Source organism: Schistosoma mansoni, chromosome 1, assembly GCF_000237925.1.
Source record: "Schistosoma mansoni strain Puerto Rico chromosome 1, complete genome".
NCBI classification, from domain to species: domain Eukaryota; kingdom Metazoa; phylum Platyhelminthes; class Trematoda; order Strigeidida; family Schistosomatidae; genus Schistosoma; species Schistosoma mansoni.
Window position 1 is genome coordinate 56,951,486 of NC_031495.1, and position 16,101 is coordinate 56,967,586.

At 35.6% G+C, this 16,101-nt stretch overlaps 1 protein-coding gene across 2 annotated transcripts in view; it reads right to left on the minus strand.

The window, feature by feature from the left end:
* Positions 1–1,307: 1,307 nt before the first annotated feature.
* Smp_159150.1 (hypothetical protein) overlaps positions 1,308–16,101 on the minus strand; it is a gene marked incomplete at both ends in the record, with an annotated part of 64,772 nt that continues 49,978 nt past the window's right edge. Inside the window, 4 exons of one of the 2 annotated variants that reach the window (XM_018794962.1) lie at positions 1,308–2,392; positions 4,161–4,351; positions 6,849–7,070; positions 10,143–10,898. In XM_018794962.1, the coding sequence (XP_018649321.1) occupies positions 2,182–2,392; positions 4,161–4,351; positions 6,849–7,070; positions 10,143–10,898 (1,380 nt within the window). The remainder of the gene's footprint in view (positions 2,393–4,160; positions 4,352–6,848; positions 7,071–10,142; positions 10,899–16,101) is intronic. The other variant, XM_018794961.1, reaches the window with a different exon arrangement.

Here is a 16,101-nt window from a genome sequence, read left to right on the forward strand (position 1 = left end):
AATGTTCTTTTCCTTATTTCACAAACCTTGTGTGCTGTTTCCTACCAGCATCTTTATGTTTGGATTCGGTTGGCCGACCGCTACTGTACAGTTGAATAGAGAACTATCACTTAAGTTGTTTAATGAATTTAACACAAAGCAAAACAGCCCGAAATTTTAAAAAGTCTGGTCACGAGGCCAAAAATACTTTTAATGAGAAACCCAGGATCAGAGTATCGAAAATCCGCTAAATTCAGACAACTCATCCTTTGAAAAAGTAGCTACCTATTTTGCACTATACTATTCAATAAGCTAAATTAATTTTAGCTGAAGATTCAAGTGTCATTTTTTACAATTTCTTAATATATGTTTTGATACTGTCCGCCAAAATTTATAATTCTAATGTAAGTAATTAATTCATTATGTTTGAGGACTTTAGTAATGCTACATAATTTGTATCCTTTATGTATATAATGTGTAAAAGGATGGGCTTGGTAGTTCATTAACTAACCAGGTTTATCTAGGTTAATTGATGAGACGGCGTATGGTTCACATGACTACAGTATATCTTCTCGAACGCAAATATTTTTCTGAGTCTTCACAGTGTTTCTGGTTAGGGTTGATTTGTGTGTTATATACAATTTACGTAAAAAGAATAGACCATTCGACACGTTTATTACTATCATTTTTACTCGATGATAAAACGGTTTTTCATTTTAGTTTTAAACGGCCTGGGAACCATGTAAAGTTATATCTGCTGCTCATGTGTATTGAATTACATAAAAGAGCTGAGAAGTATTTTCTTGATCAACTACCTCACATGCTATACTTCGACTCATATTTTTATGAAGTCTAGTAGTCATAGGCTACACTTTATATTCTGCTTCGAGCAAATGATTAGTATTATACGTCTTTATATGCTACGTATAACCTACAACATACTACATCAGCTCGGCTATACGTTTTTGATTCTAACGGGTGGATGAGTGAATATGAATATAAGAAAAGACAAGCAAGTTTCTGTTCAAACTGTATAATAGTATTTGATTTACAATGTAGCGAATATATATATACGATTAACAAGCCACTCATTTATCTGTTTTTAGTAGACAAATAAAGCAAAATGGAAAAGTTTAAAATGAAAATATTCGGAGAAATGTTCTTTTTTTAATACAAAGAAAATTGAACAGCTTTGCATCGATGTCTATCTCCTCATGCATATGATTACTAGACAAACTGATTGGATTTACTAAGAGGTAAGGAAAAGTAAATAATAATAAGAGAAAAACAAATCGTTGTTTGTTCTTTTGAAAGACTGGTTCTAGTCAAGAGATAATACGTATATGACGAGATTTTAAAAAGTAATATTGAATGATAATGATAAACAACATTAGTTTGTAACGGTATTCATAGGAAAGTGTTACAAAATACAGCAATGGATTGATATCATAATAACATAAATTTTGTTCCACGAAAATCGACATGAGATGAATAAAAGAAATTAGATTATTCTGTTAATATAATTAGAATATTTAGTTGATTCAGAAAACTCTCAAGAACAAGCAGAGTACACATCGGACATCAGTACCCAATCCACAGTGTAACAGTGCATAACAGGGGGTAGATAGACAAAACCGGGTGTGAGCAGAACAATGTCCATAATAAGAAGAAAAACTACATAGGAACATAATGAATAAGTCGAAAGGTTAAAAAATAGGCTAATGAAGATGCAATAGCAATTTAAAAAAAAACACTTAAAAGTAAAAACACATTTTTACAATGAGGTAACTCAATAGAAAATTTCATGGGAAAATAAATAAAATAAGTGAATAATTGTAAATAAGACTGTGTCAGGGCAAGATCAAATAATGCTGTTGATCAGTTATTACTGATAAATAAATTCTATTCAACTAATCAATGAGATGGTTTAAAATAGAATTAAGCCTTCAGATAAAGCATTTTTATAGAACACTTGTCATGATAGATTTGTTTCATGTATAAATATGTGTGAATAATGATAGAAATCCATCATGCTTTTTAAGGAAGCATAAATAACACTAATCTCAGTAAACAAGAATACTCATATATATATATAATGAAGCACCAGGTAATTGCCATGAAAGACAATAAACCTTTAGGTGAAGAGAACCATTGAATAAAGGAGACAAGACAAGCGTGCATTAGATAAATCAAAATATTGGTTCAAGTCATTTCACGGGAAAAACTTCGAAAAAATGACAGGATAGCAATAAGTATATTTCTCCAGTATTGAGATCTTCGATGTATGGTTGTTGTTGTTGTAGCCGGATTTGTAATGGTATCATCTTCCCTGAGCCATAAAATAATAGGATCCGATGTATATACAAGCAAACAACTAGCTAACAATGTCATGGAAAAGCAAACAGCAAGTTTCCTATACGAAAAAACAAAACAGATGAAAGTGAATGAACAAATATACAATTAATTAAACAAATTTAGAATAGAAACGATGGTCTATTGCATAAATCAATAGGGTGGAAATTATAAACTGATGACATGCTATGGTATTTCGAAAACAAATTCAATAACATCAATCAATGAGATATATAACAAGAGTTGTGAAGTTGATGTAGCTAGTCACTTAAATGCCCTGGTATGACCGAGGATAGGGAGAGTATGCTCTCCCTCTCGAAATGCCCCCACATGACCACGAGTATACAGCCACTAACAGGAAAGTCCTGCTCACTGCCTTCTCGAAGCGGGAGTCTTACGAAATTGGGAGGGTGAAAAGAGAATTCCGGTACTTTATCCGGGTTGGTGGACACGGATGGTCAACCCAGGGGAGTTAGAAAACCCTCATTCCAAACCAAAGGCTCTTGGTGGGGCTCTCTAAGAAAACCAATTGCTTTGGTTTGTGCATGCAGGCAGTAACACGGCCCTCACGCAAACCAATGATAGCTACTACTGGCTTCATCGCTATCGTGTAGAGAATATGTATTTATTGCCCCCTTGTATCAATGTTTGTGTGTTCAAATAAATAAATAGACCAAGATGAGATTATACGGGATCTTTTTGTTGTTATTATTATGGTAAGATGAGAATTTGGTTACTATTGTAAAATATGGATACCAAAGACAATATGAGCGAAATATAGATCCTTATTCCAAAATAGAGATAAAAACTATTTCCCTGTCATATGAATAAATTGGATTTCTATAAGGGTGATAGGTACACCCAATTGTTGATGACGGAAATTGTAAACATCGAATAACTACTTACAACACAAGAAAAGATAATTTGAACCATTTAACCAAATATATTAATTTGTGAAAAGTGTGTATGAAATAAGAATTTTGAACATTTTAGAATTACCAAGCCAACAGAATAGATATATTTTAGTTAGCAGTGGAATTTTGAACGACTATTTCGTTTTATTTGCGACATGTTAGCTGGATATGCCTGAAGTTCAGCCGTGACGTTAACACCGTTGTACAGGTTAACGGCTATCTGAACTAGCTGGTCCCGTGGATAACGCGTAGTGTGTAGGAAACGAAAGGTATCATGTTTAAGTCCCAGAGTGAACATCAACATTGGGATGAAGGTACATTAATCTGAAGAGTCACGAATAGGAAGAAACACGAGTGGAAGACACATAATCCGACTGTTTTGAATTACACTGGAATCATGAACCGATAGATCTAAGGCCAACATTAGAAACCTGGATGTGCTGGAAGGCCGTTTCGTTCTAGCATAGGACTCGGTAGTGTGCATCCATGAACATGCATGCGGACGCTTGACTTCTATAATACTGAGTTGGGATCCAGAAGTGTGAATGTCTAACTTCGACCAATTTCCATTGCTCTTGGTAGGTGACTGTCTTACAGCCGGCACAGTTTGGCCCCACTAGTCACGGCTTCTCACTAGGATTCCAGGAATTTCCCGAAGTTAGTCACTAGTGAGCACATGCTAATTGTCGGTAAGGAGTTGTAGAGATTGTTGAATCTGATTGGAATCACGAGCTTTTACTAAATGGCTATGTCGAAGCAATCCAAACGCGATGTACAAGACAACAAGGACCAGTGAAGATTTAGTCAAGAATATTAACAAGACAATTCGAACTTTTTTTGACTATGATATGTTATAACAAAACCAAAGTGTATTACAAATTGTTAAAAATAATTCTTTAAAACAATAAAATATACCTATTTTCCGTTAGAACAGCGCCCAGATTTAAACAACGTATAAGCACTTGAAGTAGCATAGTAACTAGTGCGAAGAATGACACACATAAATCAGTTAAATAGTGTAAAACTTTACGACGAATACGATCTAATTCTGTACCATGTGATTCAAGTGTATTGGATTGATCATGAGGTTTTTCAATCATGCTTACCTATCGAAATGAAGAAAAAAAAATTGACCTTAATATTCATTTAGTTAAAATTAATTAATTTAAATTATAACTCAAATGATAATTATTATAAATAAGTAAAAGGTAATAAATTATCAACGAATTAAAATTGTTTATCTGATAAGATTAGTTTCTTTTTATTCAGAAATTAAATCTTAATCGTATTTTAAAAGATAGTTAAGTTTATAGATCAATTATTAATATGAAGTTGATATTGTTTGGAGATAATCTTTTTCGATCGCCTAATCTTTAAAATAGTTTCCATCATGAACTCCGATTTAGAGTTAACGAGTGACTAAGGAGAAGTGTGATACGTAGCTTTAATTTTTGAATCTAGCATAATTCAATAATGTATACACATGGAATAGGATCTATAGCTTTTAAATTATTCAACCGATAGGATATAGTATTCAGTTTTTGAAAGTAACGTAGATTGAACTACCATCTGGCTACTAATGTTATGGTGAAAGATATGAAATTTCAATGCTTCAGTCATTAGGTATGTATAACGTGTGGACAGTTATTTTTCTAAATACTATAAATAATCCATGAAGTTTGATAAATATGAAAAAACTCTTTTCTTGTGACAAAAGTTCAGTTGATAAATTCATTAAAAATCAATACAGTCAACGGGAGCAGAATATATTCTAGAAGAATTCATTCAAGAATTGAAATATAATAGTTTCACGAAACGGATGGAATATGATTAGACGTGGATTTCAGAAAGCACGTTTTATTCTGTTTGAGATGCGTCCGTTAAATTTACTCTGAATTAATGATAGGGAGTAAAGCAGCTGAGCGTGTCGACCGCTTCACTTATCTTGGGAGTCTCATCAGCCCTTGTGGTCTGGTGTGTGACGAAATCTCAACACGGATACAGAAGACTCGACTAGCTTTCGCCAACTTGCGTCATTTATGGCGTAGGCGAGATATCCGTCTAGCAACCAAAGAACGGGTTTACTGTGTAGTAGTTCGGTCCGTCCTACTTTATAGCAGCGAAACATGGCCGATAAGAGTACAGGATATTCGTAGGCTACTAGTATTCGATCATAGGTGTCTTCGAAGCATTGCTCATATATCCTAAGACCACCGAGTAAGTAATGCAGTCGTTAAGAAACGGGTTCTAGGTAAGGATGGCAAATTGATTGATGAAGTAGTGAAACTTCATCAGTTAAGATGTCTGGGACATGTGTTACGTATGCCCAACCACCGACTGCCCCGACGTGCAATGTTTCATGGTGTAGGAGTAGGTTGGAGGAAAGCTAGGGGCGGTCAGACCAAACCGTGGCACAAATCCATGAAGTCACTGACAAGTGGACTGAGCCATGTTGGTAGGTGTAGACTACCTGGTTGGGATCCGCGAGATGACAACAACCGATGGTTAGAGACCTTGAATGACGTGGCTCAAAATTGTTTGCGAAGGAGAAGGTGCATTCATTCTTTGTGTTCTTCCAAATTCTAATCTTCTAAATTCATGTGTTTATCTTTTTCCTCTTTCCAAATTTATTTCACTGGAATATACTCCTTGAATAACATCTTCAAACCCTAATCTTTCAGATTACTGCTTATACTCTTACTACTTCTACCACTATGGGATTTGAATCGACAATTGTATCTCTGTGCTAATGTGGTATGGCAACCTGAACTGATGTACGTACGTACGAAGTTCTACATTGTTGCTGACTGACTGAGCCACATCCTGATGTTAACATTCATACCGGGTCTCAAACCCAGTAACTTTAGTCGCTAAACATCTACTGTATTATTTACTGACCTAATGAGTACAGATAACCACTAACTCATACAATGGGTAGACTTTTTAGACCAGTATTAGTATGGGTTTGAATTATCCTGTTGCTGACACTGCGGACCAGTGGTCAGTCTGTGCAAGTTCATTTACTCTATAAAATTGTTAATATGGTTATAGCGAGGCTAATCCGAACAGGATGAGTTTATCTCAATAAACGCTAATTTAAAATCCAGTCCTCCATGTCAACAACGAGATAATTTAAACCTTACTATTAATGTAATGGTTTCGGCTACCACTGCAAAAACGTTATATCAACAAGATGTAACAGAGTTAGAAGGAAAAAACGACACTCCACACAATTTATATATACGATTTAATAATAACGTGTTCATTGATTATTATAAGCCGTCAAGATAAAAAGCTTTAGAAAAAAAATCAATCTGAAATGAAAACAACTTCTGATTGCTAAGCAATTACGGATAACATAATAGGTGAATCCTATACGATTATTTAAAGCCAAATGGAAGTCAATTAGTTGATCGCTCAACTTTTGAACATGGTCAACTCTAATCACGTTCTATCACTACAAAAATCATCATTTAATATTACCTATCAAATTAAAAAAGCCGGCTTAAAAAGAAAATTTACACTAAAAAAATGGATTCAATAAAATTACATGGATTTAATCTTATTTCACATAATGCAGAGAAATAACAAACAAACACCAACCTTATTATTAATACTTGTAATATTATCACTTAGATCGCGTATTTTTGTAGTCACTTGATATTCAACTGAATATAAGGAATCATGAAATTCATTACGTATAGCTGCTAATTCATGTGGTAAAGCTTGTCGAGATTCTTCAGCTATAGCATCCAATCGTTCAATACGTGAACTGGCATCGGTTAGTTTTTGATTCTGTAACTCGGCTTTTGTGGTTGCATCACGCTAAAATAAAAAAGGAGAGGAAGGTCGAAACTATGTGTTAAAGTTGTTACCATCATTATCATTTAAATGAATGCATAAAATTAGTCTGTCAGTCAGTTAGCTAATAAAATTGGTCTGACTAACTTCGCGAGGAGATCCCCGAAGTTCTAATGAAAAGCTATGTTCATTGGAGTACAATCTTGTCGGGTGTGAGGAAGTTATCCATCGAACACAAATGAAAATGATTGTGCAATATAGCAAATTAATTAAAATTAGACGTGTATACTTTTAGATGGCAACTTAGTGGTCTTAATATAAAGCTCTTGCAGCCAGACCTGAAAGCCATAATGGGTTTGATCCTCAGCGAGAGAGGGGTCATAGATGCGAACCGCTGAAAAACCCCACACTATGACAAAACAGTTATTTAGTGCTTTCTTGATCTCACTGAGACGAAGATGATAATGAGGGGCGAAAAAAAGCCTCTGTAGTAATTGACAACATCTGATTTCCTGTTTACTGTTCGATCGAGACAGCCGTCGAAACCTGACTAACAGTTTGACATACTATAATTTCCATAAAATGGATTCTATCTAGTCGAGACATGTTCACTTGTGAATCATACAAACACATCCACTAAACTACTGAGTCCAGGTAGCTATTAAGTTGTCTATCGGGTACGACATTATATCCCATACCGTAATGAAACATCGGAAGAAATCAAACGGATCTTAAACAAGCGTGATACAAGAGTGTATTTTCGGATATGTGACACTATAAGATCGTCATTGGTGAAAGTTAAGGATAGGTTACCAAAAGAAGAACAACAAAATATTGTATATGAGATCGATTGTCATGATTGTAATGCAGCTTATATTGGAGAAACATCCAGACAATTGAATGTAAGGTTGAAGGAACACAAATAGTGTTTAAAAAATGTTCCCAAAACTTCAGTTGACATAAGGAAACTTGAGAATAAGTCTGCAATAACGTTACACGCGTTAGAAACAGGACACATGATTAATTTTGAAGGGGCCAAAATACTTTAGAAAGGTTTCAACACTCATAAAGAAAGATTGACAGCAGAAGCGCCGTATATATGGGTGAATAAAAACAGCCTAAACAGAAAGGATGGTATTCAGCTAGCAACCATTTGGCAAATATTCATCGACAAGTAATTTGACCCTTCCTTTATTCAACCTGTTTGTTTCACATGAATCGTTATTATGACTGAAATCAATATGAGTTATGTTTAGCATTACAATTATGTACTTGATGATTCTCACTTTTACTTGCAATTCGATGATTAAGAAACAACTTTTCAACCTTCAATTTGCACTTTTATTCTTATTTTTACTCACATAGAAACATGTCAACACTGAATATCATTCATTAATAACTCATCTTACACATACATACACACACACAATTCATCCAATCTCCTTTTATTTCACATCGTTGAACTTTTCACTTGATTCTCATTCAACTGACTCATATTATCCTGTTTACAAAATTCGACATCAAAATATGATCGGATTAACGTAGTAAAGATTTTGATGTAATTGTTAAAAAAACACTATATATATATATATATATATATATATTTCTTTGATGATTTTGATTATTTCCCTGAAGAAGTCCAGACAAGCTAGTTGGACGAAACGTTGGAATTATTTAAATTTTAATCGCTGAGACTATTTCAAATATAATTTTTCACATATAATGATTATATCTAAGGTTTGAATTTTTCTGTTGTAAATACTAAAAACTACAATTGTTATGTCTTTTATTAAGATGTATAAAATAATGAGTGAATTACACTGATAGTACCTTTAATTAGCCGTTTTTTTTCAGCATAATCTGGATATACAGTTGTTACCTTTTCCTATAAATTCATTTTCACTAATGAACAATGAAAAATATAATTTTAAAAAAATTATTGAAACCAACAATCACACAATAAAAATATATATGGAATAATATTTATTATATCGTTTCTATTAGAAAGAGATGAAAATAAATAAATAAATACGAAAAGAAGGAAAATAACAATGTTTATGTTAAGTACAGAAAAACATCAGTGTGTACATTTTAAGGCAGGTGATAATGTCATGCACCCATAGGTGCATATGTGTGTGCAAACATACATAATTGGGAAAGGAAACAGTCAATCCAAGGGATATAACAAGTACGAAGGTAACATTTACTGTGTTTTTTTTTGTATTTTTGTGAGGAGAGGAACAAACTAAGTTATTCACCTCTACATTCTTTCCTATTTTTGTGTTACACAAATAAAATAACCAACAACAATAACAGTGACCTTGATAGTTAGGTATGAAACAATCATTTATGGATTCAAAAGGAAAGTGATGTAATGAGTCAGCATCTTATCGCATTGTAGCTAATATAAGATATGTATCAAGGTGATTAAAAGAAGCATTCAGAATTTCTTAGATGCTGGTGATTTGTACATTTATTGACCTCTTTTAAGTTTCTTCTTACAATGATGATCAGTGCAGAAATTGAAAAACCAAGTAATAAGCTATTAAGACAATCGAGATTTTATGACAAGAAAAAGACTGATACTTCTGGCATCGATTATGAAACAGTAAACAATGACGTAAAAATTAATGGGGACTTTTTCCAGATACTTGTCGTTTAGGCAAGTGATAGCAGGGAAAGTGAAGTGATGTACTTTAAATGCTTCAGACCATAGAAATCCATTCAGTACATTACTTTTGATGTATCAATATGACAATAGAGATGTAAAGACAGCATACGATATCTTATTTTAAAAAGAGTACCTGTCCATGAACAATGATGGGGAATGAAACCAGCTATAGATAGTAGTATGGTTACTCATTATCTCACTATTTAAATCAATTAAAATATACTACTATACTATTATATAAAAAATGCCACCAGAATATCTTGATCATTAGTTGAAAAAAAACATAACTATCAGGAGGCAAGTAATGTCGAAAAACAATGTCACATGAACAATAAAACAAAATAAATAAACACAAATACAATCTATAGTAATGATAATAAACAGTCGAATAACATTAGTAAAATTGATAACAAATACAAACTAACTCGAATAGCTTCTAATTCTGTTGTTAAATTATTCAGTGTAGACTGAATACTAAGTGTTTCACTATGCATAACAGATAATTCATCACGAAGTTCTTGAAATATCTGTGATTGTTGATTGGTTAGAGAGGCGAATTGACATTCTTGACGACGATAAAGATAAGCAAATGCAAGTGCCAGATTATGTGGCGAAATGTTCATTGTTGAATTACCTAGGTGGCCAATACTACCAGCAGCAACACCACCACTTAAACCCCCTGTAACAATACCGCCAGTATGAGGAGTACTAAGTGATTCTGGTGAGATAACATTAGCCCCACTTATATGACTTTTAGATCCAGCTTTAGCTTTATCTAAAACGCCTAATCCTGAAGCAGACAATGCAGATGAACCTGAAGAACCAACACCTGGAACATTATTATTACCGATGGAGATTAGATTTTGACTATTGAACACTTGATTTGGTGATACGCCAAGAAACTCAAATATTCGTGCCAGTGTATTATCTCCACTGTCTGACCACGAAAATGCACCTGTATTCGAATTGACAGCAACAGATGGATCTATACTGGGACATGTATCATCTTTTGATGTACCAATCATACCGCTTAGACCGCTAATCATACTACGTCCACCAGCGTCATATCCACCACAACTGATAGGGTTAACCCCATTAGTAGAAGGTAATGAACCAGTTCGAAGTGGTTGAGAACTACCACTAGCTACATTCTCAGGTAGGAGTAAACTGGATGTATCAGGCTGAAAAAAGGAAGATATAAAAAGAAACCGATAAGCAAATAGAACATGAAAATATTTACAGCATATTTTGTACTAAACGTGAACTATTCGAGCAAACATTAATTTAGAGATGACTTTAAGGGGAACTAAACCCTTTTGTTAAGTGGCTTTAGTAAGGGATAACATCAGTTGGGTCACCATAGAAAACTGGTGGGAATGGTGAACTATTAGTCTTAGTATGAGACTTCACAGCCGGTATCTTGACAATCACTGATAGGATATAAAAATTACATTTAGTAAGTGGAAAAGATAAGAAAACAAGTGACTGAGATGATTGTATATTTAGTATTTAAAATGCATAGTAAAATTTCAACAATCATAAATAATTTAATGATCTATATGATTGAGTTGTTATCGATAAAACAGAGAACTCAAGATTTTCGGTTAATTCTAGTTGATATAAAAGAAGGATGAAAATTCCGTTATTTGCTCAAATCCAAATAGATAGTACAACAATATTGGAGGTAATTCAGATATAAAGTTACTGACAGAATTCAAGTTAGCGTGAATAACTGATTGACTTTAATAATAATTAATTAATTATTAAATAATATATTTGTAATATCCTAATGAGTAGAAAAATTAGATTTTCTGACATTTCGGGACTAAGTGTAAGTCACTTCTTCAGAGAATAAATAACCAAATAATAATAATGATAATAGTAACGTTTCATGACTTGAATTATTACGTTTAAATTGTATAGTATAATTAACAAGTGGAAATAACGATAATCGCAAGAGTTATGAGACAATAGTAAGTGGTTAAGATAGTAGGCAGGAAATCTATATATTTCATATTAATAAGGTTTGCCATAGCAAGGGGTATCTGAAATCTTCAGGAAACTGATGTTGGCCGGTAGATTGGGACCAAGGCTATCCAGTTTTAACGAATAACGTTTCTTACTTACTTACTTACGCCTGTTACCCCTCGTCGAGGAGCATAGGCCGCTCACCAGCATTCTCCATCCAACTCTGTCCTGAGCCTTCCTTTCCAGTTCTTTCCAGTTAACATTCATCCTTTTCATATCGGCTTCTATTTCCCGGCGTAGTGTGTTCTTTGGCCTTCCTCTTTTCCGCTTCCATTCCGGATTCCAAGTTAGGGATTGAGTCGTGATGCACATTGGTGATTTCCTTAATGTATGTCCGACCCACTTCCAACATCTTTTCCTAATTTCCTCTTCAGCTCGAAGCTGGTTTGTCCTCTCCCATAAAACGCTGTTGCTGATAGTATCCGGCCAATGAATGTTGAGTATTTCGCGTAGACAACTGTTTATAAATACTTGTACCTTCCTGATGATGGTCGTAGTAGTTCTCCACGTTTCAGCTCCGTACAGTAGAACAGACTGTCTTGACGTTCGTATTAAAGATTCTGACCTTGAAATTGGTTGAGAGTTGTTTTGAGTTCCATATGTTCTTCAATTGTAGAAATGCTGCCCATGCTTTGCCAATCCTCGCCTTTACATCTGCATCAGATCCTCCTTGTTTATCAACGATGCTTCCCAGGTACTTGAATGTTTCCACCTCTTCCAGAGTTTCGCCATCAAGTGTGATTGGGTTGGTGTTCTCCGTGTTGCATTTGAGAATTTCGCTTTTTCCTTTGTGAATGTGGAGGCCTATCGATGCGGAGGCTGCTGCTACATTTGCGGTCTTCATCTGCATTTGTTCGTGTGTATGAGAGAGGAGGGCTTGGTCATCTGAGAAGTCCAAATCATCTAATTGATTCTGAGAAGTCCATTGTATTCCGTATTTCCCCTCAGATGTCGAATTCTTCATAATCCAGTCAATCACTAGAAGGAAGAGGAATGGGGAGAGTAGACAGCCTTGTCTGACTCCGGTCCTTACTGGAAATGAATCTGTCAGCTGTCCTCCATGCATGACTTTGCACTGTAGTCCATCGTATGAGTTTTGGATAATGTTGACAATCTTTTCAGGAACTCCATAGTGTCGAAGAAGTTTCCATAATGTTCTCCTATCCACGCTGTCAAACGCCTTCTCATAGTCGATGAAGTTGACGTATAGTGATGAGTTCCAATCAACTGATTGTTCAACGATGATCCGTAGTGTCGCAATCTGGTCTGTGCACGACCGATCCTTACGGAATCCAGCCTGTTGATCCCTAAGTTCGGCGTCTACTGCGTCTTTCATCCGATTCAGCAGCACTCTGTTGAAAACTTTTCCTGGTACTGATAACAAACTGATGCCTCTGTAGTTCTCACATTGGCTCAGATCTCCTTTCTTTGATATCTTGATGAGATATCCTTCTTTCCAGTCCGTTGGCACTTGTCCCTCTTCCCAAATCTTCTTGAATAGAAGGTGAAGCATGTTTGCAGTTATTTCAATGTCTGACTTCAGTGCTTCTGCTGGTATATTGTCAGGTCCTGCCGCCTTCCCACTTTTGATTTGTCTGATGGCCATCTTGACTTCTTCGATCGTTGGTGGAGTGACATCTATTGGAAGGTCAGTGTGGGCTGCTTCGATGTTCGGTGGATTCAATGGGGCTGGTCTATTCAGCAGTTCCTCAAAGTATTCTGCCCATCTTTTCCTCTGTACTTGAATCTCAGTGACTGTCTTTCCTTCTTTGTCCTTGACTGGTCTCTCTGGTTTGCTATATCTCCCTGCTAATTTCTTCGTTGTATCATATAGTTGTTTCATATTCCCTTCTCTTGCAGCTTTTTGCGCCGCCGTTGCTAGTTCTCCTATGTATTTCTGCTTGTCGGCTTTAATGCTTTTCTTCACTTCCCTGTTTGCTTCTGCGTAGTCTGCTTGTGCTTTGACTTTCTCTGCTCGTGTTCGGCTGTTGTTAATTGCTAGTTTCTTGTTCTTCCTTTCTTGAATTTTGTCCAGGGTTCCCATAGAGATCCATTCCTTGTGATGATTCTTCTTAGAACCAAGAACCTCCTGACACGTTGAAGTTAGTGCTTCTTTTATCCCTTTCCAGTTGTCCTCCAAAGTAGTTTCTTGTTCTTTCAGTAGATCCTGTAGAGCCTGGAACCTGTTGTTGAGAGTTATCTTGAATTCATGGAGCTTGTCAGTATCTCGAAGGAACGCTGTATTGAACCTTTGTAGTGCTGTTTGTCCAGTTGTCCAGTGTTTCTTTAGCTTCAGTCTCATCTTCGCCACAACCAGGTGGTGATCTGAAGCTATGTCAGCTCCTCTCCGGGTTCTCACATCTTCCATTGATCTTCGGAATTTCTTGTTGATACAGATGTGATCTATCTGGTTCTCTGTGGTGTGGTCCGGTGAGATACATGTAGCTTTGTGTATGCGCTTGTGTGGGAATATTGTGCCGCCTATAATCAACTTGTTGAATGCACATAGGTTTGCAAGTCTCTCCCCATTTTCATTTCTCTCTCCTAATCCATGTCGTCCAATTACATCTTCATATCCTGTGTTGTCCACTCCAACTTTAGCATTTAGATCTCCCATCAGGATGGTGAGGTCCTTTCGTGAGCACTTCGCTATAATTGATTGCAGCCTTTCACAGAACTGATCTTTATCATCGTCGTTGCTATCATTGGTGGGTGCATAACATTGGATAACATTCATTGTGATCCCCTCCTTCTTTGTTTTGAATGATGTCTTAATTATCCTGAATCCATGAGATCTCCGTCCTACAAGTGCATTTCGTGCTTCTCTGGACAGCATTAGAGTAACTCTCTGAGTGTGGGAGCATTTTTCTCTTCGTGACCAGAGTATAGCAGCATCTCTCCTGTACATAGCCTTTGTTGTCCAGCTTGTGTCCAATGGGTTTCGCTGATTCCGAGTACTGTCAATTTGTATCTCCTCATTTCCATTGCTATTTGACTGGTCTTCCCTGTCTCCCACATTGTCCGGACGTTCCATGTACCTATAAAGAGTGTTGCTCTGGTTGTTAGAAGGTGCATAGGTCTCGTGACTTCCGAAGAATTTCGGCTTTCATCATGAGACGTCATAATTCTTTCTTCAACTCGGAGGTCAGAGTTTAAATGGTTTGAATTATTTTTTCTGGTTAGTGTTTTTTTAGCGAGTTAGCTTTTCTACGGGATGGGGTCGCCAACCCCATGCCCAACCCTCCTCCTTTGTGTGGGCTTGGGACCGGCAGTAACTCTAGAAGAGCTACAGGCTATCCAGTTTTAACGAATAACGTCTCTACTGAGCTATAAAAGGCGCGACTTAGCCCCTGTAGGTCTAAGCTACTAACATTGACTGATCACTGACTAGTCGGACAATGTCATGTTTGTCTAATCTTTGATATTGGCTACAAGGCAACTTGGCCAATAGAATTCAATCAGCACTACTGAGTAAGTAAACAAGATATTGGTCACTACTTAGAGATCAGTCGTTGTAGTTACAAGACAAAAAGATGAGAAAAATCAATAAGAAATTGGCTAGACAAATGAGGTCATTCTGCTGGGTTTTTTTCTGTATGATAAAGAGACGATAATAACAATAAGCATCAATTAGTTTATTATACCTATCAAGTTTCCCGTATCAAATCTTCACACCATAACTATTGTATAGCACCTAAAATAACAGTCTGAGTATCAAATATCTGAACAGACAAAGTATCGTTCAATATCTTTATTTATGGAAAACTGATACAAATTATGGCTAGGGGAATCATTATATTATTCATTAATAGGTAAAATGAAGTGGCGGAATAAATTATATATATTCATGATTATTAAGATAAATGAATGCTAGATAAACGTAAGGATGTACGAACTAAGAAATCAATTATTCTCTGGATCTAAATCAGAAAATTATAAACCCATGTAATTGATTTACAATAGCTATTGATTACTTTTGAGAACAGACCTAACCTACTCTGAACATTGTTCTGTGTTACACTTACAAGACCGGTTTAAAAAATTGACTAGCGAGTATGTATGTATGTGTTTAGTGTAGATGTATGAATGTGTATATGAATGTATAACGGTAAGAATATCAAAAGTAAGGGATTCTGTTTTGAGTTTAGAGATAAATTCCTTGGTGCATTCAATTTGGAATTTTGTGAAGTTGTTGATTTTTTGACGGAGGTATTTTACATGCATGTACAGCTTTAAAGATTTGATGAGGGAAGCAGCCATTGTTCTAGCAGTGTTCAAATCTTTAATCTCGTTGTTTCTCTCGATGGTCTGCAACGGATTGTTACCAAACAATTGAATGATTTGAAAACATGAACA